Source organism: Ranitomeya variabilis, chromosome 3, assembly GCF_051348905.1.
Source record: "Ranitomeya variabilis isolate aRanVar5 chromosome 3, aRanVar5.hap1, whole genome shotgun sequence".
Lineage (NCBI taxonomy): Eukaryota > Metazoa > Chordata > Amphibia > Anura > Dendrobatidae > Ranitomeya > Ranitomeya variabilis.
Window position 1 is genome coordinate 773839800 of NC_135234.1, and position 25507 is coordinate 773865306.

Below are 25507 nucleotides of genomic sequence, written 5' to 3' on the forward strand. Positions count from 1 at the left end.
AATCTGTATCCGCACAGAACGCTGATTTATCTGCGCGGCACAGGCGCCCGCCATCTGATGGCGCCATCCTCCTGAACCCGCGGTGATACTGCACCGTCTGATACCGGGATACATATGGTGACATCACAGGATGGCGCTGGTCAGCAGCGGGCGCACAGTCACCGCTCGGCGCACAGTCACCACTCTCAGCAATTCTTTACGATTTGTTTCTAATTTCACATTGTTTGCAAGATTTCTGCTTACTGTCAATTAATGGAAACTTTTAAATATACTTATCTTTATATTTATTTACTCAGGACTTCTTACCTAATGCAATATTTAATTTATTATATATTTTTTTTTTTATTTAGATTTATGTTATATATTATATTTATTTATTAAGGACTTCTTAGCAGATGCAATATTTTATTTAGATGTATTTTATATATTATATTTGTTTACTCAGTACTTCTTACCTGATGCAATATTTTATTAATTTATAATAAATATATATTTATTTAGATTTATTTTATATATTATATTTATTTACTCAGTACTTCTTACCTGATGCAATATTTTATACACTTATTATATATATATTTATTTAGATTTATTTTAGATATATTTATTTATTCAGGACTTCTTACCAGATGCAATATTCCAAGGAAAATGTCATGAAAATTGTTATAAAAAATGTAGTGGATTATTTTCCACCAAAAAAAGTCATTGCAGCAAAACATAAAATGCACGATATAGTTACAAAGAAATTGTCCATTTGTCCTTCGTTATCTCATTAGATTAGTTGCTAGACCATGAGTGTCCATCCAAGTTACAGTAGGTTGTAGTCGCACGTTTCGGCCGCTTACCCAGGATATCGCAGCCTTCAGGAGCACATGGCTCAGTGTGGGTCATTAAAGTGGTTGTGTCCCCCCTGGATACTTATGATACATAGATAGGACGTCCTATAGATGTTGTCCCACTACTTGTGTACGGTGCCCCATCGCCATCAGTTACTATAGGAGTGGTAACATTGGGGATATATTCTCAAGAATGGCAGGGTCACGTGTAAACAAAAAGATGCTCCAGATGGGACACCCCCCCTTTACATAATAATTTTTTGGGAGAGATTGTTTTTTGGGAATGCGGGCACAAGGGCTGCCGACTATGTGCTGTGCTGGTTTCGATATATAGATGATCTTTTATTTTTGAGGGGTGGAACTGTGCCGCAGCTTGAGGATTTTATGGCTTTTCTCAACTTCAATTCGTATAATATAAGTTTAACCTATAGATACGATTTGAGAAAAATGACTTTCTGGACTTCAGCCTGGAGGTGGATGACCACTCGTTCATCCAGACTGATGTCTATTCAGTAAACGCTTTGATGGATGCGAAATCAGCTCACCACCAAGCCACCATTAGGGCCGTCCCTTTTGGACAGTTCCTAAGGATGAGGCGGATCTGCTCCTCGGATGATAGATCTGAAATACAAGCGGATGATCTCAAGGCCCGGTTTGAACAAAGGGGCTATAGTCTCAAGCAATGGTCAATGTTGAGCATTGAACCCTCCTTGGGACCCTTGTGGCTGATTATCCATTAATGACCCCAAGCAGAAAAAAAAATCCCGTAAAGATCTATTGATTGGAAGCCTCTATGTTGCACCGGTTACAAAACCGTTTGGCTCAAGGGGACCAACTAAGGGATGATACACATGCGCCCACTGTCTTGCCTGTCCCAACATCCTTTGTTGCACCTCCTTTCATTCTGCATGTGGCAGGAAACATTTTCAAATTCAAGAAGATATTTCACGTGGTAGTACGATTGTCATTTATGATGCCACCTGAAGCTGCCCACTTACCTACATGGGGCTCACCTCAAGAGAGCTATGGGTAAGAGTACGGGGGCATGTGGGAGGTATTGGCACGGCCAGGACAGCGTCTGACCCCCCTAAAAACAATCCCCAGGCACTTTAGGGCCAATCATGGCTGCTGTGTGCCTGCGCACCCCCTGCGATGCTCAGCTCATACTGTGGCGCTACTGCCGGGTCGTGTGGGAGCGGTGTGGCTGGCCGGGAGCGCATGTTTCATTACATTGCTGCCGCACATGAACATGGTCACATGGACCCTTGTGACGGATTATTAGGGATACATAAAGGTCCTGTCGGTGTCACAATACCTCCCCGTATTGAACAAGCAAAACGCGCACTGGGGCTGTTAATTCCCGTGTGACTCCCCCATCCTCTTGCATAAGATGGCCTTCCTTTATGCCTTATGTGCTATGTAGCCATTTTCACTACATTCTAGACTGACTCTTCGCGTGCGACTGGGTACTGGAGTGAGTCTTCCTTGCATGCAATGTTTTATGGTTACTCACACTTGTGGAAAACGTGGCCATTGTGGAACTATAGTATCAGATAACTGACACGGCACTCGTACAATAGTTATAGGTGCCCAAGTAGGGTATCCAGCCTGTCGTGTGTAGTAGTCAAAAAGCTTAGCACTCATGGAGCAATAATTCAAGTGAAAAAAAGAAGGTTCCGTTTATTGTGCACCCAACAAATGTTACACGTTTTCGACCTTCATCAGAACTAGCTTGTCCAGTCGATGAGATGCAGAGCGTCAATATTCCACATATAGGAATCCTGTGGTATAAACTGTAATATTCCAGGTGAGGACTAAGTGGCCTGGAGGCCGGAATGGAACCGGAATGGGGTTCGGAGTAAGTCAGCGCATGTGAGGAACATGACCGCCGTCGCTGGGGAGAAGCTGAAACGGACACTGACATCACAGGATCGCGCTGGTCATCAGGTCACAGCGATTCTTCACCATTAGCTTCTAATTTCACATTGTTTTCAAGATCTCCGCTTACTGTCAATCAATGGGAAGTGTTAAATACACTGATTTTGTAGGTTTATTCAGGACTTCTTACAAGATGCGATACTCCAACAAAAGTCAGAATGTTTCTTATAAAACAAAAATCTAGTGGTTTATCGTCCATCAAAAAGAATCATTGCAGCAAAACATATAATGGACGAAGTCATTACAAAGAAATTGTCCATATTTGTCCTTAATTAGCACATTACATTAGTTGCTAGACCATGAGCGTCCGTCTGGGTTACAGCAGGCTGTAGTCGCATCGCCATCAGTTTCTATAGGAGTGGCAAAATTGAGCCCTATTCTCAAGAATGGGGGGTCATGTGTAAAAAAAAATGTTCCACATGGGACACCCCCTTTAAATAATAATAATATATTAAATAATAATAGATTAAATAATATATGCTCCTATAATAATCATTATTATTACTTTGCGATACATTATTTTAAAATATCAATATTATATTATCTCATTATGATTTTTATTATTAATAATAACATAATAATAATATAGCTAATAATAAAATAATAATACATTATTATTATACCTATTTAAGATTTCTAAAGCCTATCGATGGGATATATCATAAGTGGACAGTAGATATGGAACTATTCACTGAAAATATGATCTCTGCTTGACTTCAGTGAATTAAAACATAAATGAAAATATTTAAACAATAATATACGTTGTCATTATTAATTATTATTTTTTTGCTATTAATAATAAAAGGCAAATAATAATAATAATGCAAAATTATTCACTGGAAATATGATCTCTGCTTGCTCTCAGTGAATTAAAATATTTTAAAATAATTATCACTATTACGGTATTTAAAAACGTTTTAATTGATTGAAACCGAGCAGAGATCATATTTTCAGCGACTGGATCCATATCTATTGTCCACTTGTGATATGTCCCATTGATGTGGTGGAGAAATTTCAAACCGGACAATCCCTTTAAATAATAATACTAGAAATGAGATGTTTCCATTCGCTGTGAGTAAGCAGACATCTCGCATACACCGGACACTTACGGTATTCTGTATCCTATTGATGCTGTACATGGGACAGATGAATCAGCCGCCTTCAAGTAATAAATGTAAAAGGATGTTTCCATTCACTGCCAGCGAGCAGAGATCTTGGAAACAATGAGGATGAATCTTTTAAAAAAGTTGCAGAACTTTTTTGTTACTGTACATAAGAGCTGAGACCTCTCCTGTGAATGCAAGTGATGGCTCCATCCTCAGGGGGGCAGCGTTCAGCACCTGAGCCTCTGCAGTAAGCACCCGGCTTGTGACTGATTCCACTAACTCCATCATAGAATTCTATGTCAGGACATCGTGTGAAGGACGGGGCAGATGATGGGCACGGCTCCGGCAGCAAACTGCAGTACACTATATATATATATATATATATATATATATATATATATATATATATATACACACACACACACCATACCACCATCGGCATGCAGGGGCCGCCAAAATCTAGGATGCCCCCAATATTAAGGGGGAGGTAAAACTAGAACAAGACCACTCAGGTGCCCCCAAAAACAACTGTCTCTGTCATAGTGCATTGTTTATTTTTTTCTAAATTGTGGGAAAAAAAAACCCTGAAACAATTCCTAGAAATGTGGTGAAAACGTAGAAGTGGCCAACAGCCGCCTCTGCTCCCACCACCCCTTTAAGGGCGCGTTCACATGAGATATTGCTGGTCGCGTTTTGCAGCTGCTTGGTTCATGAAACATATTGAATTGGCTCCACAAGTACGAACTACACGGCCGCAAACCGCGGCAAAACACGGGAAATCCGAGTGCATTTGTTAATATGTCCAGTGCAAGATGCGCAGCTTAAAGGGACAGTCCGGTCTCCTGTAAACAGAGCCGGGTAATGAAAGTGTCTACAACCTCCCAGCAGACTGCGGCCGCCGCTCATCAGCGCATTTGCGTCTTTTTTTCTGGAGTAAAAATTCTTGAACACAGGGAAAAAAAACAGATGAACAAGTAAAAGATAGGAAAAACAAAAACTTGAGAAATAATGCGACAAATGTAGCGATGAATCGGCCCCTAAATGTTTCATTTTGAAAAAAAATGGCGCAAAAAATAGAAACAAATAGAACAAGATGAAAAAAAAGAAAAGTCACATAAAATGCAAATGATGAATCCGGGCCTTTGGGTTCCAATTAATCATCATCATTTTCAGAATCTCTGCCTGCTGTCAAGGAATAAAAACACCATTAAATCCAATCCTGAGCAGAAAGCTTCCTCCAGCCGGCCGGAGCCTCACACTGATACATTGTATCTATAGTGTACACCGCTCTGGCCATGCACTGATACATTGTATCTACTTTGTATCTCAATTGTATCTATATTGTTTCTACATTGTATCCACATTTTATCTACATTGTAGCAAGCTCAGGGCATACACTGATACATTGTATCCACATTGTATCTCTATTGTATCCACAGCGTGTCCACATTTTATCTACATTGTATCTCCAATGTCTCTAGATTGTATCAAGCTCAAGTCATGCACTGATACATTGTATCCACATGGTATCTCCATTGTATCTACTTTGTATCTCCATTGTATCTACATTCTATCTCCACTGTCTCTTAATTGTATCTCAATTGTGTCTACAGTGTATCCACATGGTATCTCCATTGTATCTATATTGTATCTTCGTAGTCTCTATATTGTACTTACATTGTATCTACAGTATATTGTATCTCCGTAGTCTCTACATTGTATCTATATTGTATCTCCGTACTCTCTACATTGTATCTATATTGTATCTCCGTAGTCTCTACATTGTATCTATATTGTATCTCCGTACTCTCTACATTGTATCTATATTGTATCTCCGTAGTCTCTACATTGTATCTATATTGAATCTCCGTAGTCTCTACATTGTATGTATACTGTATCTACGTTGTATCTACATTGTATCTATATTGTATCTCCGTAGTCTCTACATTGTATCTATACTGTATCTTCATTGTATCTATATTGTATCCAAAGTCTCTACATTGTATCTACATTGTATCTCTGTAGTCTCTACATTGTATCTATATTGTATCTATATTGTATCCATAGTCTCTACATGGTATCTACATTGTATCTATATTGTATCTCTGTAGTCGCTTCATTGTTTCTACATTGTATCTATATTGTATCAATATTGTATCTACATTGTATCTATATTGTATCCATAGTCTCTACATTGTATCTATACTGTATCTATACTGTATCTACATTGTATCTATATTGTATCTCCGTAGTCTCTACATTGTATCTATACAGTATCTACATTGCATCCATAGTCTCTACATTGTATCTACATTGTATCTTTACTGTATCTACATTGTATCTCCGTAGTCTCTACATTGTATCTATACTGTATCTACATTGTATCTACATTGTATCCATAGTCTGTATGTTGTATCTACATTGTATCTACACTGTATCTATATTGTATCTCTGTAGTCTCTACACTGTATCTATATTGTATCTCTGTAGTCTCTACACTGTATCTATATTGTATCTCTGTAGTCTCTACATTGTATCTACATTGTATCTATATTGTATCAATATTGTATCTACATTGTATCTGCATTGTGTCTACATTGTATCTCCTTAGTCTCTACATTGTATCTATATTGTCTCTACATTGTATCTATATTGTATCCATGGTCTCTACATTGTATCTACACTGTATCTATATTGTATCTGCATTGTCTCTACATTGTATCTATATTGTCTCTACATTGTATCTACATTGTGTCTACATTGTATCTCTGTAGTCTCTACATTGTATCTACATTGTGTCTACATTGTATCTATATTGTATCTCTGTAGTCTCTACATTGTATCTATATTGTATCTATATTGTATCTATATTGTATCCACAGTGTATGGAGCTCAGGCTCAGGTGCCATCCGGTGACAGCCGGCAGAGATCCCACAATGCACCAGGCTTATTAGGAAGTTGCAGAACTTTTGGCCGCATTACTCACGTAGTGAATGACTTTGATCTGCAGAGACGCCGCGTCCAGGTCGTAGAGTTCACCTGAGGACGAGACACAGGTTTATATCAAGTCCCTAAAGGGAACCCGGACCCAAGAGCGGTGGAATCGTTCTCAGCTCTATAACAGGCACAGGCTGTGTCGGTGTCAGCCGTCACTGTAGCTATAAAATTCTATTCATGAAACAGGAGGCACAGGATGAACAGGAGCTTCGCGTACCACATAACTGCAGGATCTTCCGGTCCAGCTCATCGTAACATTCATTGGGAGCGGGTTCGGATTTGACCAGTGATCTCTCTGAGGAGCCCGTTGACAGACTGACTTGGGGCCACGGCTGTAACTTCTGCACGGCCAGCACCCGCTTACACGCCACCACCATCTGTGGGACAAGAAAGGAGCGTTACACGATGGATCCGTCCACCACCCAAGAGCGGCGCCTTATCCAAACCACCCCCAGCCGCAATACCGGGTGTCACCACTGGGCTCCGCTGCACCATCACAGACACTGGGTATTGCCACAAGTCATTTGTAGACCACCAGGGAAAGCTTCAGGGACATTAATCAGCTCTCCAGGGATGCGATTATTAACCTACCCTAGACCACCAGGAATAGTAGATGTGAACCCCTGAACTTCTTCAGACTTCCGGGAATATTCTATATTAGCCCCTGGACTTCTCTAGACCACCAGGGATATTAGATATTAACCTCAGAACTTCTTTAGACTTCCGGGAATATTCTACATTAGCCCCTGGACTTCTCTAGACCACCAGGGATATTAGATATTAACCTCAGAACTTCTTCAGACTTCCGGGAATATTCTACATTAGCCCCTGGACTTCTCTAGACCACCAGGGATATTAGATATTAACCCATGAACTACTTTACACTTCCAGGAATATTCTATATTAGCCCCTGAACTTCTCTAGACCACCAGGAATAGTAGATATTAACCTCAGAACTTCTTTAGACTTCCAGGAATATTCTATATTAGCCCCTGGGCTTCTCTAGACCACCAGGGATATTAGATATTAACCCCAGAACTTCTTTACACTTCCAGGAATATTCTATATTAGCCCCTACACTTCTCTAGACCACCAGGTATATTAGATATTAAAAAGAAAAGAATGTCCAGCTTCACCGAATCCGTAAAAAAGAGTTTTCTTTATTCACATACTATTAAGCATAGAGGATACAGACTTCAGCACAAGCCATATGGGTAAGAATCTCAACGCGTTTCTGGAGACTAAGCTCCCTTAATCATGACATCATATTAGATATTAACCCCAGAACTTCTTTAGACTTCCAGGAATATTCTATATTAGCCCCTGAACTTCTCTAGACCACCAGGGATATTAGATATTAACCCCAGAACTTCTTTACACTTCCAGGAATATTCTATATTAGCCCCTGGACTTCTCTAGACCACCAGGGGCACTGAGAGTCTCCCCAAAGCTTTATGGACATTAATGAAGAATTATCGTAGCTCTCCAGGGAAATGACTACTAACCTAAACCAACAGGAATATTAGAATTTATGCTCTGAACGCCTCTAGACCAAGAGCAATATCTAAATACATTCACCCCAGAGCTTTAGCGGTATTAGATATTTCCCCACAATTGCTGTAGACCTCTAGGGATATTACTGCAGACAGTGGATATTAAGCTCTAATCACTAGATATTGGCATACAATTATGCTAGCCCTCCAGGGATAATACTGTGATCCTACCCTAGACCCCGACCATTATTAGTTGTTAACCCTTAAACCTTTGTATACCACCAGTGAAAACAGATATTTACCCAGAGTCTCCCCAGAGCTTTAGTAATATTAATAGGAAGCCACCACTGACCTTTATCCCCTGGAATATGACCACCAAAGACCACCACAGATATTAGATGTTAACCCCAAAGAATTTCTTATCCACCAGGGATCATAGATATTTATTAATTTATCTTAGTTACCCGAGAGGTTGAAGGAAATTAGATATTACGCCACAATTGTAATTCATCTCCAGGAATATGACGGTTACCATCTCCTAAACCACGGCAGACATGAGATATTAACCCCTAAACATCGCATGAGCAGCAGGGAGAATAGACGTGTAACCAGAATTACCCGGGAGCACATGGATATTAGGTATTAAGCCACAATTGTCCGCGATCTCCAGGAATACGACTGGTGACCGACCCCAGATCACTGTCAGTGGCGAAACTAGAGTCCGATGGGTCTTGATGCAAAATTGGGACCTACATCCCCACCTCCATATTGGTCAATTGTAAGGGCCTTCTAGATCCTATAAAGTCATGCTTATAAGTGCCCCCATCATAGCACCTTCCTGTAATAATGTCCCCCTCATGGTCCCTTCCTGTAATAACATCGCCAATTCTGGGGCCCTTCCTGTAATAATGTCTCCATCCTGGCCCTTTACTGTAATAATGTCCCCATCATAGCACCTGCCTGTAATAATGTCCCCCTCATGGTCCCTTCCTGTAATAATGTCCCCCTCATGGTCCCTTCCTGTAATAACATCGTCCATTCTGGGCTCCTTCCTGTAATAATGTCTCCATCCTGGCCCCTTCCTGTAATAATGTCCCCCTCATGGTCCCTTCCTGTAATAACATCGTCCATTCTGGGCTCCTTCCTGTAATAATGTCTCCATCCTGGCCCCTTCCTGTAATAATGTCAGCCATCCTGGCCCTTTACTGTAATAATGTCCCCATCATAGCACCTGCCTGTAATAATGTCCCCCATCTTGGCCCCTTCCTGTAATAATGTCAGCCATCCTGAACCTTTACTGTAATAATGTCCCCATCCTGGTCCTTTTCTGTAATAATATCGTCCATTCTGGGTCCCTTCCTGTAATAATGTCAGCCATCCTGGCCCTTTACTGTAATAATGTCCCCCATCTACAGCCCTTTTCTGTAATAATGTCTTCCACCCAGGGCTCTTTTCTGTAATAATGTCCCCCATCATGGCCCTAATCTGTAATATTATCCCCCATCATGGTGCCTTCCTGTAACAATGTCCCCCAACCTGGGCCATTTTCTGTAATAATGCCCCCCATAATGCCCCTTACTGTAGTAATGTCTCCCAACCTGACCCCTTTCGGTAATAATGTCCCACGTCCGGACCTTCATCCTGCAATAATGTCTCTCCTGCTAAGCCCCTTCCTGTAATAATGTCCCCCAACCTGGGCCCTTTCCTTGTATAATGACGTCCATCATGGACCCCACTGTGGTATAATGACCCCCATCCTGAGCCCCACTCTGGTATAATGACCCCCATCCTGAGCCCCACTGTGGTATAATGACCCCCATCCTGAGCCCCACTCTGGTATAATGACCCCCATCCTGAGCCCCACGCTGGTATAATGACCCCCATCCTGAGCCCCACTCTGGTATAATGACCCCCATCCTGAGCCCCACTGTTGTATAATGACCCCCATCCTGAGCCCCACGCTGGTATAATGACCCCCATCCTGAGCCCCACTCTGGTATAATGACCCCCATCCTGAGCCCCACTCTGGTATAATGACCCCCATCCTGAGCTCCACTCTGGTATAATGACCCCATCCTGAGCCCCACTGTTGTATAATGACCCCCATCCTGAGCCCCACTCTGGTATAATGACCCCCATCCTGAGCTCCACTCTGGTATAATGACCCCCATCCTGAGCCCCACTGTTGTATAATGACCCCCATCCTGAGCCCCATTCTGGTATAATGACCCCCATCCTGAGCCCCATTCTGGTATAATGACCCCCATCCTGAGCCCCACTCTGGTATAATGACCCCATCCTGAGCCCCACTCTGGTATAATGACCCCATCCTGAGCCCCACTGTTGTATAATGACCCCCATCCTGAGCCCCATTCTGGTATAATGACCCCCATCCTGAGCCCCATTCTGGTATAATGACCCCCATCCTGAGCCCCACTCTTGTATAATGACCCCCATCCTGAGCCCCACTGTTGTATAATGACCCCCATCCTGAGCCCCATTCTGGTATAATGACCCCCATCCTGAGCCCCACTCTTGTATAATGACCCCCATCCTGAGCCCCATTCTGGTATAATGACCCCCATCCTGAGCCCCACTCTTGTATAATGACCCCCATCCTGAGCCCCACTCTTGTATAATGACCCCCATCCTGAGCCCCATTCTGGTATAATGACCCCCATCCTGAGCCCCACTCTTGTATAATGACCCCCATCCTGAGCCCCATTCTGGTATAATGACCCCCATCCTGAGCCCCACTGTTGTATAATGACCCCCATCCTGAGCCCCACTCTTGTATAATGACCCCCATCCTGAGCCCCATTCTGGTATAATGACCGCCATCCTGAGCTCCACTCTTGTATAATGACCCCCATCCTGAGCCCCATTCTGGTATAATGACCCCCATCCTGAGCCCCACTCTTGTATAATGACCCCCATCCTGAGCCCCATTCTGGTATAATGACCCCCATCCTGAGCCCCACTCTTGTATAATGACCCCCATCCTGAGCCCCATTCTTGTATAATGACCCCCATCCTGAGCCCCATTCTGGTATAATGACCCCATCCTGAGCCCCACTGTTGTATAATGACCCCCATCCTGAGCCCCATTCTGGTATAATGACCGCCATCCTGAGCTCCACTCTTGTATAATGACCCCCATCCTGAGCCCCATTCTGGTATAATGACCCCCATCCAGAGCCCCACTCTTGTATAATGACCCCCATCCTGAGCCCCATTCTGGTATAATGACCCCCATCCTGAGCCCCACTCTTGTATAATGACCCCCATCCTGAGCCCCATTCTGGTATAATGACCCCATCCTGAGCCCCACTCTTGTATAATGACCCCCATCCTGAGCCCCACTCTTGTATAATGACCCCCATCCTGAGCCCCATTCTGGTATAATGACCCCCATCCTGAGCCCCACTCTTGTATAATGACCCCCATCCTGAGCCCCATTCTGGTATAATGACCCCCATCCTGAGCCCCACTCTTGTATAATGACCCCCATCCTGAGCCCCATTCTGGTATAATGACCCCATCCTGAGCCCCACTCTTGTATAATGACCCCCATCCTGAGCCCCACTCTTGTATAATGACCCCATCCTGAGCCCCACTCTTGTATAATGACCCCCATCCTGAGCCCCATTCTGGTATAATGACCGCCATCCTGAGCCCCACTCTTGTATAATGACCCCCATCCTGAGCCCCACTCTGGTATAATGACCCCCATCCTGAGCCCCACTCTTGTATAATGACCCCCATCCTGAGCCGTTTTCCATGTATAATGACCCCTCAAACACACATCCAACTGAAGCTGGCGTTGGCAAGACACTATCTGACATGGCTTGCATCTAATCACTGCACATATCATATATTAACCCCTAAACGTCTGTGGGCCACAAGAGAAAACAGATACTTGTAGTCCCCCAGGAACAGAGAGCTATCAGTTATTACTATAGATGACCATACATCCTCAGAGATGGAACTGTTGACCTCCCCCAGACCAGCACAGAAATTGTCAATGACTCCTGAGTCCTGACCCTATACAGACCACCAAGCATAATCAATATTTAACCATTGCTACCCCTGAACTTTTGGGGGATTACTGTGCAGCTTAAAAGTTTGTGGACCCTTGAGAATTTTCTATATTTCTGCATAAATTTGACCTAAAACTACATCATAGTTTCACATAAGTTCTAGAAGTAGATAAAGAACCTAAATCCAACAAAGGAGTTAGAAATATGGGACTTGGCACATTTTTTTTATTGAAGAAACTGATCCAATATCAGGTGTGTGAGTGGTAAAAGTAAGTGAACCTTTAGTATTAGCAGATAATTAATGAGATGACAATCAAGTGTGAGTGGACGACTCGTTTTATTTAAAGAACAGGAATCTCTCATAGTCTGAAATATGAACATAGTTCATCAAGCTAACAAAAAGTTACAAAACCATCTCTAAAAAGTTTGGACCACAGACAGACAGATTATGAGAAAAATGGAGGAAATTCAAGACTGTTATTACATTTCCTGGGAGTGGTTGACCGAAAGCAAGACATATAACAGTCAGTGAATTAACAAAGAAACCCAAGGTCGCCGCTAAGCATCTAAAGGACTCACTCGCATTAGCTAATGTTAATATTTATGATTCTACCATCAGGAGAACACTGAAGACACAGAAGGACACGGCAGGATTGCAGACAGAAAGCCACTGCTCTCCAAAAAGAACATGGCTGCCAATCTGCAGTTTGGTGAAGATCATGTGGACTAGCCAGAAGGCTCCGGAACAATGTTTATGGAAGGATGAAACCATAACAGAGCTTAATGGCTTAAATGAGAAGTGCTATGTTGGGTCAAAGAAAAACAGCATGAAAACCTCCTACCATCTGTGAGGCACGGTGGTGGATGTAGTTATTGGGCGTGTTTTATTGAATCTGGGCCAGGACGGCTGCCATCATTAATGGAACAAAGAATTCTGAATTTTATCTGCAAATTCTAAAGGAAAACGTCCGGACGTCTGTCTATGAGCTGAAACTCAAGAGAATGTGGATCCTGCAGCACGACAACAACCCAAAAAACAAGTCATTCCACAAACGAATAACAATGGAGTTCTGGAGCAGACGGGTCACGGTATGGACCCCAATCCCTACGCTCACTGGATTAACCTGTCAATCTGCTTTGTTGCAGTGGAAATGATTAACATTAATCTTATGACATTTTTACTTCTTTCTGCTGGCTCCAGAGACATTCCTTCCTTCATTGCCGTTGATCTCACAGATTTGGGAAACTTCTCCGAAAAAAGGTGAAGTGTGAAACAATGACAAATAAGTGATGGATGTGGCAAAATAAGGAGGAAGCCTTAAAGGGCCAGTACTGATTACTTCATGATGACATGGGCATTACAATGCTAATCATGTCGATTAAGATGATGTATCAACCACTTCTGGGAGACGTTATTAAAAATCAACGATGCCACTGACAAAGCTGGAGGCGCTATTACATCGACTTCTATGGAAGGATTAAATGAACAGAAAACCACAATTCTCAGTGGAAGCAATTAATTTTAATCAGCAAAGTAGCAAAATAATAAAAAAGCAACTTCCCTTTACAACAGGACACAAGTTAACAAACACAATTCACGTGTCTCAAAGGCTTAGAAAAAGTAACCTTTAATTGAATATCTGTTACCTCCTGATACACATTTATGACTTACGTGTCTCTCCAGCGTCCTCAGGTTCTGCTCATCGTAATCGCTCAGCTGACTGCAGTGCATCTAAGATAAGAGAGGAAAGAACGGGAATATTAATAATAAGGCGCGTGATACACAGGATAAGTGTCCAACAAAAACAGGACAACACCTGACGTCTAACATTATCGCACATAGGGGCAGTATTATAGTAGTTATATTCTTGTACATAGGAGCAGTATTATAGTAGTTATATTCTTGTACATAGGAGCAGTATTATAGCAGTTATATTCTTGTACATAGGGGCAGTATTATAGCAGTTATATTCTTGTACATAGGAGCAGTATTATAGTAGTTATATTCCTGTACATAGGGGCAGTATTATAGTAATTATATTCTTGTACATAGGAGCAGTATTATAGTAGTTATATTCTTGTACATAGGGGCAGTATTATAGTAGATATATTCTTGTACATAGGGGGCAGTATTATAGTAGTTATATTCTTGTACATAGGAGCAGTATTATAGTAGTTATATTCTTGTATATTGGGACAGTATTATAGTAGTTATATTCCTGCACATAGGGGCAGTATTATAGTAGTTATATTCCTGTACATAGGAGCAGTATTATAGTAGTTATATTCTTGTACATAGGAGCAGTATTATAGTAGTTATATTCTTGTACATAGGAGCAGTATTATAGTAGTTATATTCTTGTACATAGGAGCAGTATTATAGTAGTTATATTCTTGTACATAGGGGCAGTATTATAGTAGTTATATTCTTGTATATTGGGACAGTATTATAGTAGTTATATTCCTGCACATAGGGGCAGTATTATAGTAGTTATATTCCTGTACATAGGAGCAGTATTATAGTAGTTATATTCTTGTACATAGGAGCAGTATTATAGTAGTTATATTCTTGTACATAGGAGCAGTATTATAGTAGTTATATTCTTGTACATAGGAGCAGTATTATAGTAGTTATATTCTTGTACATAGGGGCAGTATTATAGTAGTTATATTCTTGTATATTGGGACAGTATTATAGTAGTTATATTCCTGCACATAGGGGCAGTATTATAGTAGTTATATTCTTGTACATAGGGGCAGTATTATAGTAGTTATATTCTTGTACATAGGAGCAGTATTATAGTAGTTATATTCTTGTACATAGGAGCAGTATTATAGTAGTTATATTCTTGTACATAGGAGCAGTATTATAGTAGTTATATTCTCGTACATAGGAGCAGTGTTATAGTAGTTATATTCCTGTACATAGGAGCAGTATTATAGTAGTTATATTCTTGTACATAGGGGCCGTATTATAGTAGTTATATTCTTGTATATAGGAGGCAGTATTATAGTAGTTATATTCTTGTACATAGGGGGCAGTATTATAGTAGTTATATTCTTGTACATAGGGGCCGTATTATAGTAGATATATTCCTGTATATAGGAGCAGTATTATAGTAGTTATATTCTTGTACATAGGGGGCAGTATTATAGTAGTTATATTCTTGTACATAGGGGCAGTATTATAGTAGTTATATTCTTGTACATAGGAGCAGTATTATAGTAGTTATATTCTTGTACATAGGAGCAGTATTATAGTAGTTATATTCTTGTACATAGGAGCAGTATTATAGTAGTTATATTCTTGTACATAGGGAGCAGTATTATAGTGGTTATATTCATGTACATTGGGGCAGTATTATAGTAGTTATATTCTTGTACATAGGGGCAGTATTATAGTAGTTATATTCTTGTACATAGGGGCCGTATTATAGTAGATATATTCTTGTATATAGGAGGCAGTATTATAGTAGTTATATTCTTGTACATAGGGGCAGTATTATAGTAGTTATATTCTTGTACATAGGGAGCAGTATTATAGTAGTTATATTCTTGTACATAGGGGCAGTATTATAGTAGTTATATTCTTGTACATAGGAGCAGTATTATAGTAGTTATATTCTTGTACATAGGAGCAGTATTATAGTAGTTATATTCTTGTACATAGGGGCAGTATTATAGTAGTTATATTCTTGTACATAGGGAGCAGTATTATAGTAGTTATATTCTTGTACATAGGGGCAGTATTATAGTAGTTATATTCTTGTACATAGGAGCAGTATTATAGAAGTTATATTCTTGTACATAGGGGCAGTATTATAGTAGTTATATTCTTGTACATAGGGGCAGTATTATAGTAGTTATATTCTTGTACATAGGGGCAGTATTATAGTAGTTATATTCTTGTACATAGGAGCAGTATTATAGTAGTTATATTCTTGTACATAGGGGCAGTATTATAGTAGTTATATTCTTGTACATAGGAGCAGTATTATAGTAGTTATATTCTTGTACATAGGAGCAGTATTACAGCAGTTATATTCTTGTACATAGGGGCAGTATTATAGTTATATTCTTGCACATAGGGGCAGTATTATAGTAGTTATATTCTTGTACATAGGGGCAGTATTATAGTAGTTATATTCTTGTACATAGGGGCAGTATTATAGTAGTTATATTCTTGTACATAGGGGCAGTATTATAGTAGTTATATTCTTGTACATAGGGGGCAGTATTATAGTAGTTATATTCTTGTACATAGGAGCAGTATTATAGTAGTTATATTCTTGTACATAGGGGCAGTATTATAGTTATATTCTTGTACATAGGAGCAGTATTATAGTAGTTATATTCTTGTACATAGGGGCAGTATTATAGTAGTTATATTCTTGTACATAGGGGGCAGTATTATAGTTATTATATTCTTGTACATAGGGGCAGTATTATAGTAGTTATATTCTTGTACATAGGAGCAGTATTATAGTAGTTATATTCTTGTACATAGGGGCAGTATTATAGTAGTTATATTCTTGTACATAGGGGCAGTATTATAGCAGTTATATTCTTGTACATAGGAGCAGTATTATAGTAGTTATATTCTTGTGCATAGGGGGCAGTATTATAGTAGTTATATTCTGGTACATAGGGGCAGTATTATAGTAGTTATATTCTTGTACATAGGAGCACTATTATAGTGGTTATATTCTTGTACATAGGGGGCAGTATTATAGTAGTTATATTCTTGTACATAGGAGCAGTATTATAGTAGTTATATTCTTGTACATAGGGGGCAGTATTATAGTAGTTATATTCTTGTACATAGTGCTGGGACATCATCAGTAGCTCGTAGATTTCAGACTGATCACTATTCCAGATATAACGACAGTAATATTTTTTGTGTCTACAAATGTGTTTGTGAAGATTCATTACATGAGGTTAATTATACTTTAGAAAGCTCTTCTCGGAGTGATTGTTATTACACTGGGTTCCTAAACAGTCATTGCAATGTTTGCTGCGCAGCCGAGTCCCATTTGCCGTTAATAAAGACGATGAATTAGATACACGGAGATTGGTGCCGCGCCAGAGACGTCTGTGTTATTACCAGCGATCATAAAACTGGAGATATCAGGCATCGCTGGGAGATGATGGGAGATTTGTTTTCTTTTGAACAAATTGCTCATTAGGAAAACTCAGAAGCATTTTTCCGTGTGGTCGTTATGTGCTGTGATTAATTTACACTGTATCTGATTTCCTGCTGATTGGTAAATAGTGGAAATATTCTACAAATGTTATATAGCGGTGGATCATGGTGGCGGCAGGAAATGTCTCGTCCATAAGCAGCAAATCTCTGTATGGGACCAAGTCTGAAAGACATGTATGAAATAACGAGTGCGAGAAGTCTTTCTTACAGTTAAATCTACTTACAATGTTGTAAATCACTTTTTTGCTTTTTTTTGAGTTTTAGGATGTGAGTGGAATCTCCGGTCCGCACCATTTGGAATCCGTTATTATCTAAGCACTAATATGTTGTGTGATCCAGACAGATCCCGAGGGGCAGGAAAATGAGGAGCAGCCGGACTTCAGGCAAAGCAAGTCACCGCTAGAGCTGCATGCACAAGTCTGTACTGTGCCTCCTAGAATTCGGCCCCGTGTCCGTGTGTCTGCGTGTGCAGTCCGTGTGCAGTCCGTGTGCACCACCCATGTGACACACACTGGTATGGAATGCAGAAGAGATATGACAGATGTTTAGGTGTTAGATGTGCAAAAATAGCAAGAGATAGATAGAATTAGTGCTGTGCGTGTGTAGTTTACTGTACTTGTATTAACCTAATAAATAAATAAATGAATTTAAAAAATGCCGTGGGCTCCCCCATCCTATTTTTGACAACCAGCCAAGGTAAAGCAGACAGCTGCCAGCCAAGGTAAAGCAGACAGCTGGGGGCTGATATTTAGAGGTTCGGTGAATTATTGAGGACCTGTATGGGACTTTTTTTCCCAACAAATTGTTTATCGAGGAATAGTGTACTGGAGAATTTTCAAATGAAATTGTTTTCCTTTTGTGCGTCTTTTTATTTGTTATTACTGGGTTACTAATGAATGTGTCTGATAGACTCCTCTCCATTACTAACCCAAGGGTTTTTTTTTTTCAGCTGTTATTTTTGACAAATCACAGCTGAAATCAACCTCAACTACCACTTCCTCAATTGCAACCGCACCAGGGCAATCAAAAAGAGTTAGGTAAAGGGCCGGAATTGGAGTATGTCATGTGATGTGCCAATTCTGGTGCAGTTGCAGGTTTGTATTTTTAGCCTGGGAAGGGGCTAATAACCAGGGACCTTCCAAGTCTGATAATATAAGCTTGCACCTTTCTGCTTTACCTTGGCTGGTTATCAAAAATAGGGAGACCCCATGTCATTTTACTATTTATTTATACATGAACGCGGCTACCATCCAAGAACAATTGAAAACCAGATAACAAGAACCACCAGAATATCAAGGAATCACCTGCTACATTACAAAGCTAAAGAAGAAAATAACCGGGTACCTCTAGTAGTCACCTACAATCCAAATCTGGAGGTGCTAAGGGGAGCTGCACGGAAATTACAACCTTTACTGCAAAAAGATGCCCGATTACAATCCATGTTTCCAGACCCCCCACTACTGTGTTTTAGGCAGCCCCCAAATCTAAGAAGCATCATTGTCAGAAGCTCCCTGTCCTCTCCAACAGCTGCAGGAACCTTTCCTTGCAACCAGAGAAAATGTAAAACCTGTCCATTTATAATGACCACGGACAAGATAAAGATCACAACTCACATCAGGACTACAAGATCCCAGGTACTTTCAGCTGCGTCACTTCTAATGTGGTGTACCTAATTATATGTACTAAATGTCCAACTGGGGGTCTGTATGTGGGGGAGACAGGGCAGAAACTGAGAACAAGGATGAACTCTCATCACCATATAATAAGAGAAAAAAGAATGGATCTACCTGTGGCAATACATTTCTGTCTCCCCAATCATAACATTATGGAGATGAAATTACTTCTATTACAAGGTAACTTCAAATCCCAGAGAGACAGAAGAGTCTGGGAATATAAGCTGATGATGACCTGTGACAGTCTCAGTGCAGGAATGAATGTGTCACACGGATTTATGTCTTTTTACATCAACTAAGGAACTTGCTCCTCAGACCATGTGGCGTCATCACAACAGAACCAGACCCCAATCAGAGGACAATAAAACATTCGTTATCTAAGAACTGGCCCAACATTTATGGACATAACTGTTTATCACTCATGGTAATTCTGCTTCATGTCACCTGTCTTGTCTATGGCATTCTTCTGTGCTGTGTTGTGTATAAATATGTGATTCTTCAGAATTTCTTTTAGTCTTTGCCTGATGAAGAGACCTGAGTAGTCTCTAAAGCTGAAATTTGTTACCATCTTTTCAGTTAGCATTAAAAGATATCAACCACTGAGGACTCTCAATTCTACATATTTTTCTATCCACTGGCGAACACGGTACCAAGATATATATCTTTCCTCTATCAACTATATGAATTGGCAGCCAAATGAAAGCAATGTTTACTGCTCTGTCAATCAATCTCTGAAGACACAGAACCATTACAACACCACGAGATTGTGGAGCTTCCAAACTGACAGGAAATAATATAAATTATAGGAACAAGATAGAAAAGTGAATCCTATAAATACCCAATGAGGTCGCTGTTAGTGGGAATTCTAATAGATGGATGAACAGTGAACACCGGTCATTAAGGGAAGAAAACCTCACATTCTCTTATCTCTAGTACATGCACAATTCCTAGAATCCATCGTACGCTCCCTGGGAACTGATGTGATGGACAGAAGCAAATTATTATTCTCCTGAAAATTCATACCGAGTAATTCAGAGGAGATTGATACAAGAATAAATAATATTGTTCCTGCATACAAGAATATAACTACTATAATACTGCCCCTATGTACAGGAATATAAGTACTATAATACTGCTCCTATGTACAAGAATATAACTACTATAATACTGCTCCTATGTACAAGAATATAACTACTATAATACTGTCCCCTATGTACAATAATATAACTACTATCATACTGATCCTATGTACAAGAATATAACTACTATAATACTGCTCCTATGTACAAGAATATAACTACTGTAATACTGCTCCCTATGTACAAGAATATAACTACTATAATACTGCTCCTATGTACAAGAATATAACTACTATAATACTGCCCATATGTACAAGAATATAACTACTATAATACTGCCCCTATGTACAAGAATATAACTACTATAATACTGCTCCTATGTACAAGAATATAACTACTATAATACTGACCCCTATGTACAAGAATATAACTACTATAATACTGCCCCTATGCACAAGAATATAACTACTATCATACTGATCCTATGTACAAGAATATAACTACTATAATACTGCTCCCTATGTACAAGAATATAACTACTATCATACTGATCCTATGTACAAGAATATAACTACTATAATACTGCCCCTATATACAAGAATATAACTACTATAATACTGCTCCTATGTACAAGAATATAACTACTGTAATACTGCTCCCTATGTACAAGAATATAACTACTATAATACTGCCCCTATGTACAAGAATATAACTACTATAATACTGCCTCCTATGTACAAGAATATAACTACTATAATACTGCCCCTATATACAAGAATATAACTACTATAATACTGCCCCTATGTACAAGAATATAACTACTATAATACTGCTCCTATGTACAAGAATATAACTACTATAATACTGCTCCCTATGTACAAGAATATAACTACTATCATACTGATCCTATGTACAAGAATATAACTACTATAATACTGCCCCTATATACAAGAATATAACTACTATAATACTGCTCCTATGTACAAGAATATAACTACTGTAATACTGCTCCCTATGTACAAGAATATAACTACTATAATACTGCCCCTATGTACAAGAATATAACTACTATAATACTGCCTCCTATGTACAAGAATATAACTACTATAATACTGCCCCTATATACAAGAATATAACTACTATAATACTGCCCCTATATACAAGAATATAACTATTATAATACTGCCCCTATGTACAAGAATATAACTACTATAATACTGCTCCTATGTACAAGAATATAACTACTATAATACTGCTCCCTAAGTACAAGAATATAACTACTATCATACTGATCCTATGTACAAGAATATAACTACTATAATACTGCCCCTATATACAAGAATATAACTACTATAATACTGCTCCTATGTACAAGAATATAACTACTGTAATACTGCTCCCTATGTACAAGAATATAACTACTATAATACTGCCCCTATGTACAAGAATATAACTACTATAATACTGCCTCCTATGTACAAGAATATAACTACTATAATACTGCCCCTATATACAAGAATATAACTACTATAATACTGCCCCTATATACAAGAATATAACTATTATAATACTGCCCCTATGTACAAGAATATAACTACTATAATACTGCTCCTATGTACAAGAATATAACTACTATAATACTGCTCCCTAAGTACAAGAATATAACTACTATAATACTGCCCCTATGTACAAGAATATAACTACTATAATAATGCCCCTATGTTCAAGAATATAACTACTATAATACTGCTCCTATGTACAAGAATATAACTACTATAATACTGCCCCTATATACAAGAATATAACTACTATAATACTGCTCCTATGTACAAGAATATAACTACTATAATACTGCCCCTATATACAAGAATATAACTACTGTAATACTGCCTCCTATGTACAAGAATATAACTACTATAATACTGCTCCTATGTACAAGAATATAACTACTATAATACTGCTCCTATGTACAAGAATATAACTACTATAATACTGCCCCTATGTACAAGAATATAACTACTATAATACTGCCCCCTATGTACAATATAACTACTATAATACTGCTCCTATGTACAAGAATATAACTACTATAATACTGCTCCTATGTACAAGAATATAACTACTATAATACTGCCCTATGTACAAGAATATAACTACTATAATACTGCTCCTATGTACAAGAATATAACTACTATAATACTGCCCCTATGTACAAGAATATAACTACTATAATACTGCCCCTATGTACAAGAATATAACTACTATAATACTGCCCATTATGTACAGGAATATAAGTACTATAATACTGCTCCTATGTACAAGAATATAACTACTGTAATACTGCTCCCTATGTACAGGAAAATAACTACTATAATACTGCCCCTATGTACAAGAATATAACTACTATAATACTGCCCCCTATGTACAAGAATATAACTACTATAATACTGCCCCTATGTACAAGAATATAACTACTATAATACTGCTCCTATGTACAAGAATATAACTACTATAATACTGCTCCTATGTACAAGAATATAACTACTAGAATACTGCCCCCTATGTACAAGAATATAACTACTATAATACTGCTCCTATGTACAAAAATATAACTACTATAATACTGCCCCTATGTACAAGAATATAACTACTATAATACTGCCCCTATGTACAAGAATATAACTACTATAATACTGCTCCTATGTACAAGAATATAACTACTATATACTGCTCCTATGAACAAGAATATACCTACTATAATACTGCTCCCTATGTACAAGAATATAACTTCTATAATACTGCCCCCTGTGTACAAGAATATAACTACTATAATACTGCCCCTATGTACAAAAATATAACTAATATAATACTGCTCCTATGTACAAGAATATAACTGCTATAATACTGCCGCTATGTACAAGAATATAACTACTATAATACTGCTCCTATGAACAAGAATATACCTACTATAATACTGCTCCCTATGTACAAGAATATAACTACTATAATACTGCTCCTATGTACAAGAATATAACTACTATAATACTGCTCCTATGTACAAGAATATAACTACTATAATACTGCCTCTATGTACAAGAATATAACTACTATAATACTGCTCCTATGTACAAGAATATAACTACTATAATACTGCCCCTATGTACAAGAATATAACTACTATAATACTGCCTCTATGTACAAGAATATAACTACTATAATACTGCTCCTATGTACAAGAATATAACTACTATAATACTGCCTCTATGTACAAGAATATAACTACTATAATACTGCTCCTATGTACAAGAATATAACTACTATAATACTGCCCCTATGTACAAGAATATAACTACTATAACACTGCCCCCTATGTACAAGAATATAACTACTATAATACTGCTCCTATGTACAAGAATATAACTACTATAATACTGCTCCTATGTACAAGAATATAACTACTATAATACTGCTCCTATGTACAAGAATATAACTACTATAATACTGCCCCTATGTACAAGAATATAACTACTATAATACTGCTCCTATGTACAAGAATATAACTACTATAATACTGCTCCTATGTACAAGAATATAACTACTATAATACTGCTCCTATGTACAAGAATATAACTACTGTAATACAGCCCCTATGTACAAGAATATAACTCTATAATACTGCTCCTATGTAAAATAATATAACTACTATAATACTGCCCCTATGTACAAGAATATAACTACTATAATACTGCCCCTATGTACAAGAATATAACAACTATAATACTGCCCCCTATGTACAATAATATAACTACTATAATACTGCTCCTATGTACAAGAATATAACTACTATAATACTGCCCCCTATGTACAAGAATATAACTACTATAATACTGCCCATTATGTACAGGAATATAAGTACTATAATACTGCTCCTATGTACAAGAATATAACTACTGTAATACTGCTCCTATGTACAAGAATATAACTACTATAATACTGCCCCTATGTACAAGAATATAACTACTAGAATACTGCCCCCTATGTACAAGAATATAACAACTATAATACTGCTCCTATGTACAAAAATATAACTACTATAATACTGCCCCTATGTACAAGAATATAACTACTATAATACTGCTCCTATGTACAAGAATATAACTACTATATACTGCTCCTATGAACAAGAATATACCTACTATAATACTGCTCCCTATGTACAAGAATATAACTTCTATAATACTGCCCCCTGTGTACAAGAATATAACTACTATAATACTGCCCCTATGTACAAAAATATAACTAATATAATACTGCTCCCTATGTACAAGAATATAACTACTATAATACTGCTCTTATGTACAAGAATATAACTACTATAATACTGCTCCTATGTACAAGAATATAACTACTATAATACTGCTCCTATGTACAAGAATATAACTACTGTAATACAGCCCCTATGTACAAGAATATAACTCTATAATACTGCTCCTATGTAAAATAATATAACTACTATAATACTGCCCCTATGTACAAGAATATAACAACTATAATACTGCCCCCTATGTACAATAATATAACTACTATAATACTGCTCCTATGTACAAGAATATAACTACTATAATACTGCCCCCTATGTACAAGAATATAACTACTATAATACTGCCCATTATGTACAGGAATATAAGTACTATAATACTGCTCCTATGTACAAGAATATAACTACTGTAATACTGCTCCTATGTACAAGAATATAACTACTATAATACTGCCCCTATGTACAAGAAAATAACTACTATAATACTGCCCCCTATGTACAAGAATATAACTACTATAATACTGCTCCTATGTACAAGAATATAACTACTATAATACTGCCCCTATGTACAAGAATATAACTACTATAATACTGCCCCTATGTACAATAATATAACTACTATAATACTGCTCCTATGTACAGGAATATAACTACTATAATACTGCCCCTATGTACAAGGATATAACTACTATAATACTGCCCCTATGTACAAGAATATAACTACTATAATACTGCCCCCTATGTACAAGAATATAACTACTATAATACTGCCCCTATGTACAAGAATATAACTACTATAATACTGCCCCTATGTACAAGAATAT

General features: G+C 38.4%; 1 protein-coding gene across 1 annotated transcript in view; it reads right to left on the minus strand.

The window, feature by feature from the left end:
• The window catches only part of PDE2A (phosphodiesterase 2A), an 835594-nt gene that overhangs the window by 156454 nt on the left and 653633 nt on the right, over positions 1-25507 (minus strand). The window contains exons 7-9 of the mRNA XM_077298849.1: positions 14083-14142; positions 7095-7254; positions 6867-6919 (exon numbers count right to left, since the gene is read on the minus strand). Coding sequence (XP_077154964.1) covers positions 6867-6919; positions 7095-7254; positions 14083-14142 — 273 coding nt within the window. The remainder of the gene's footprint in view (positions 1-6866; positions 6920-7094; positions 7255-14082; positions 14143-25507) is intronic.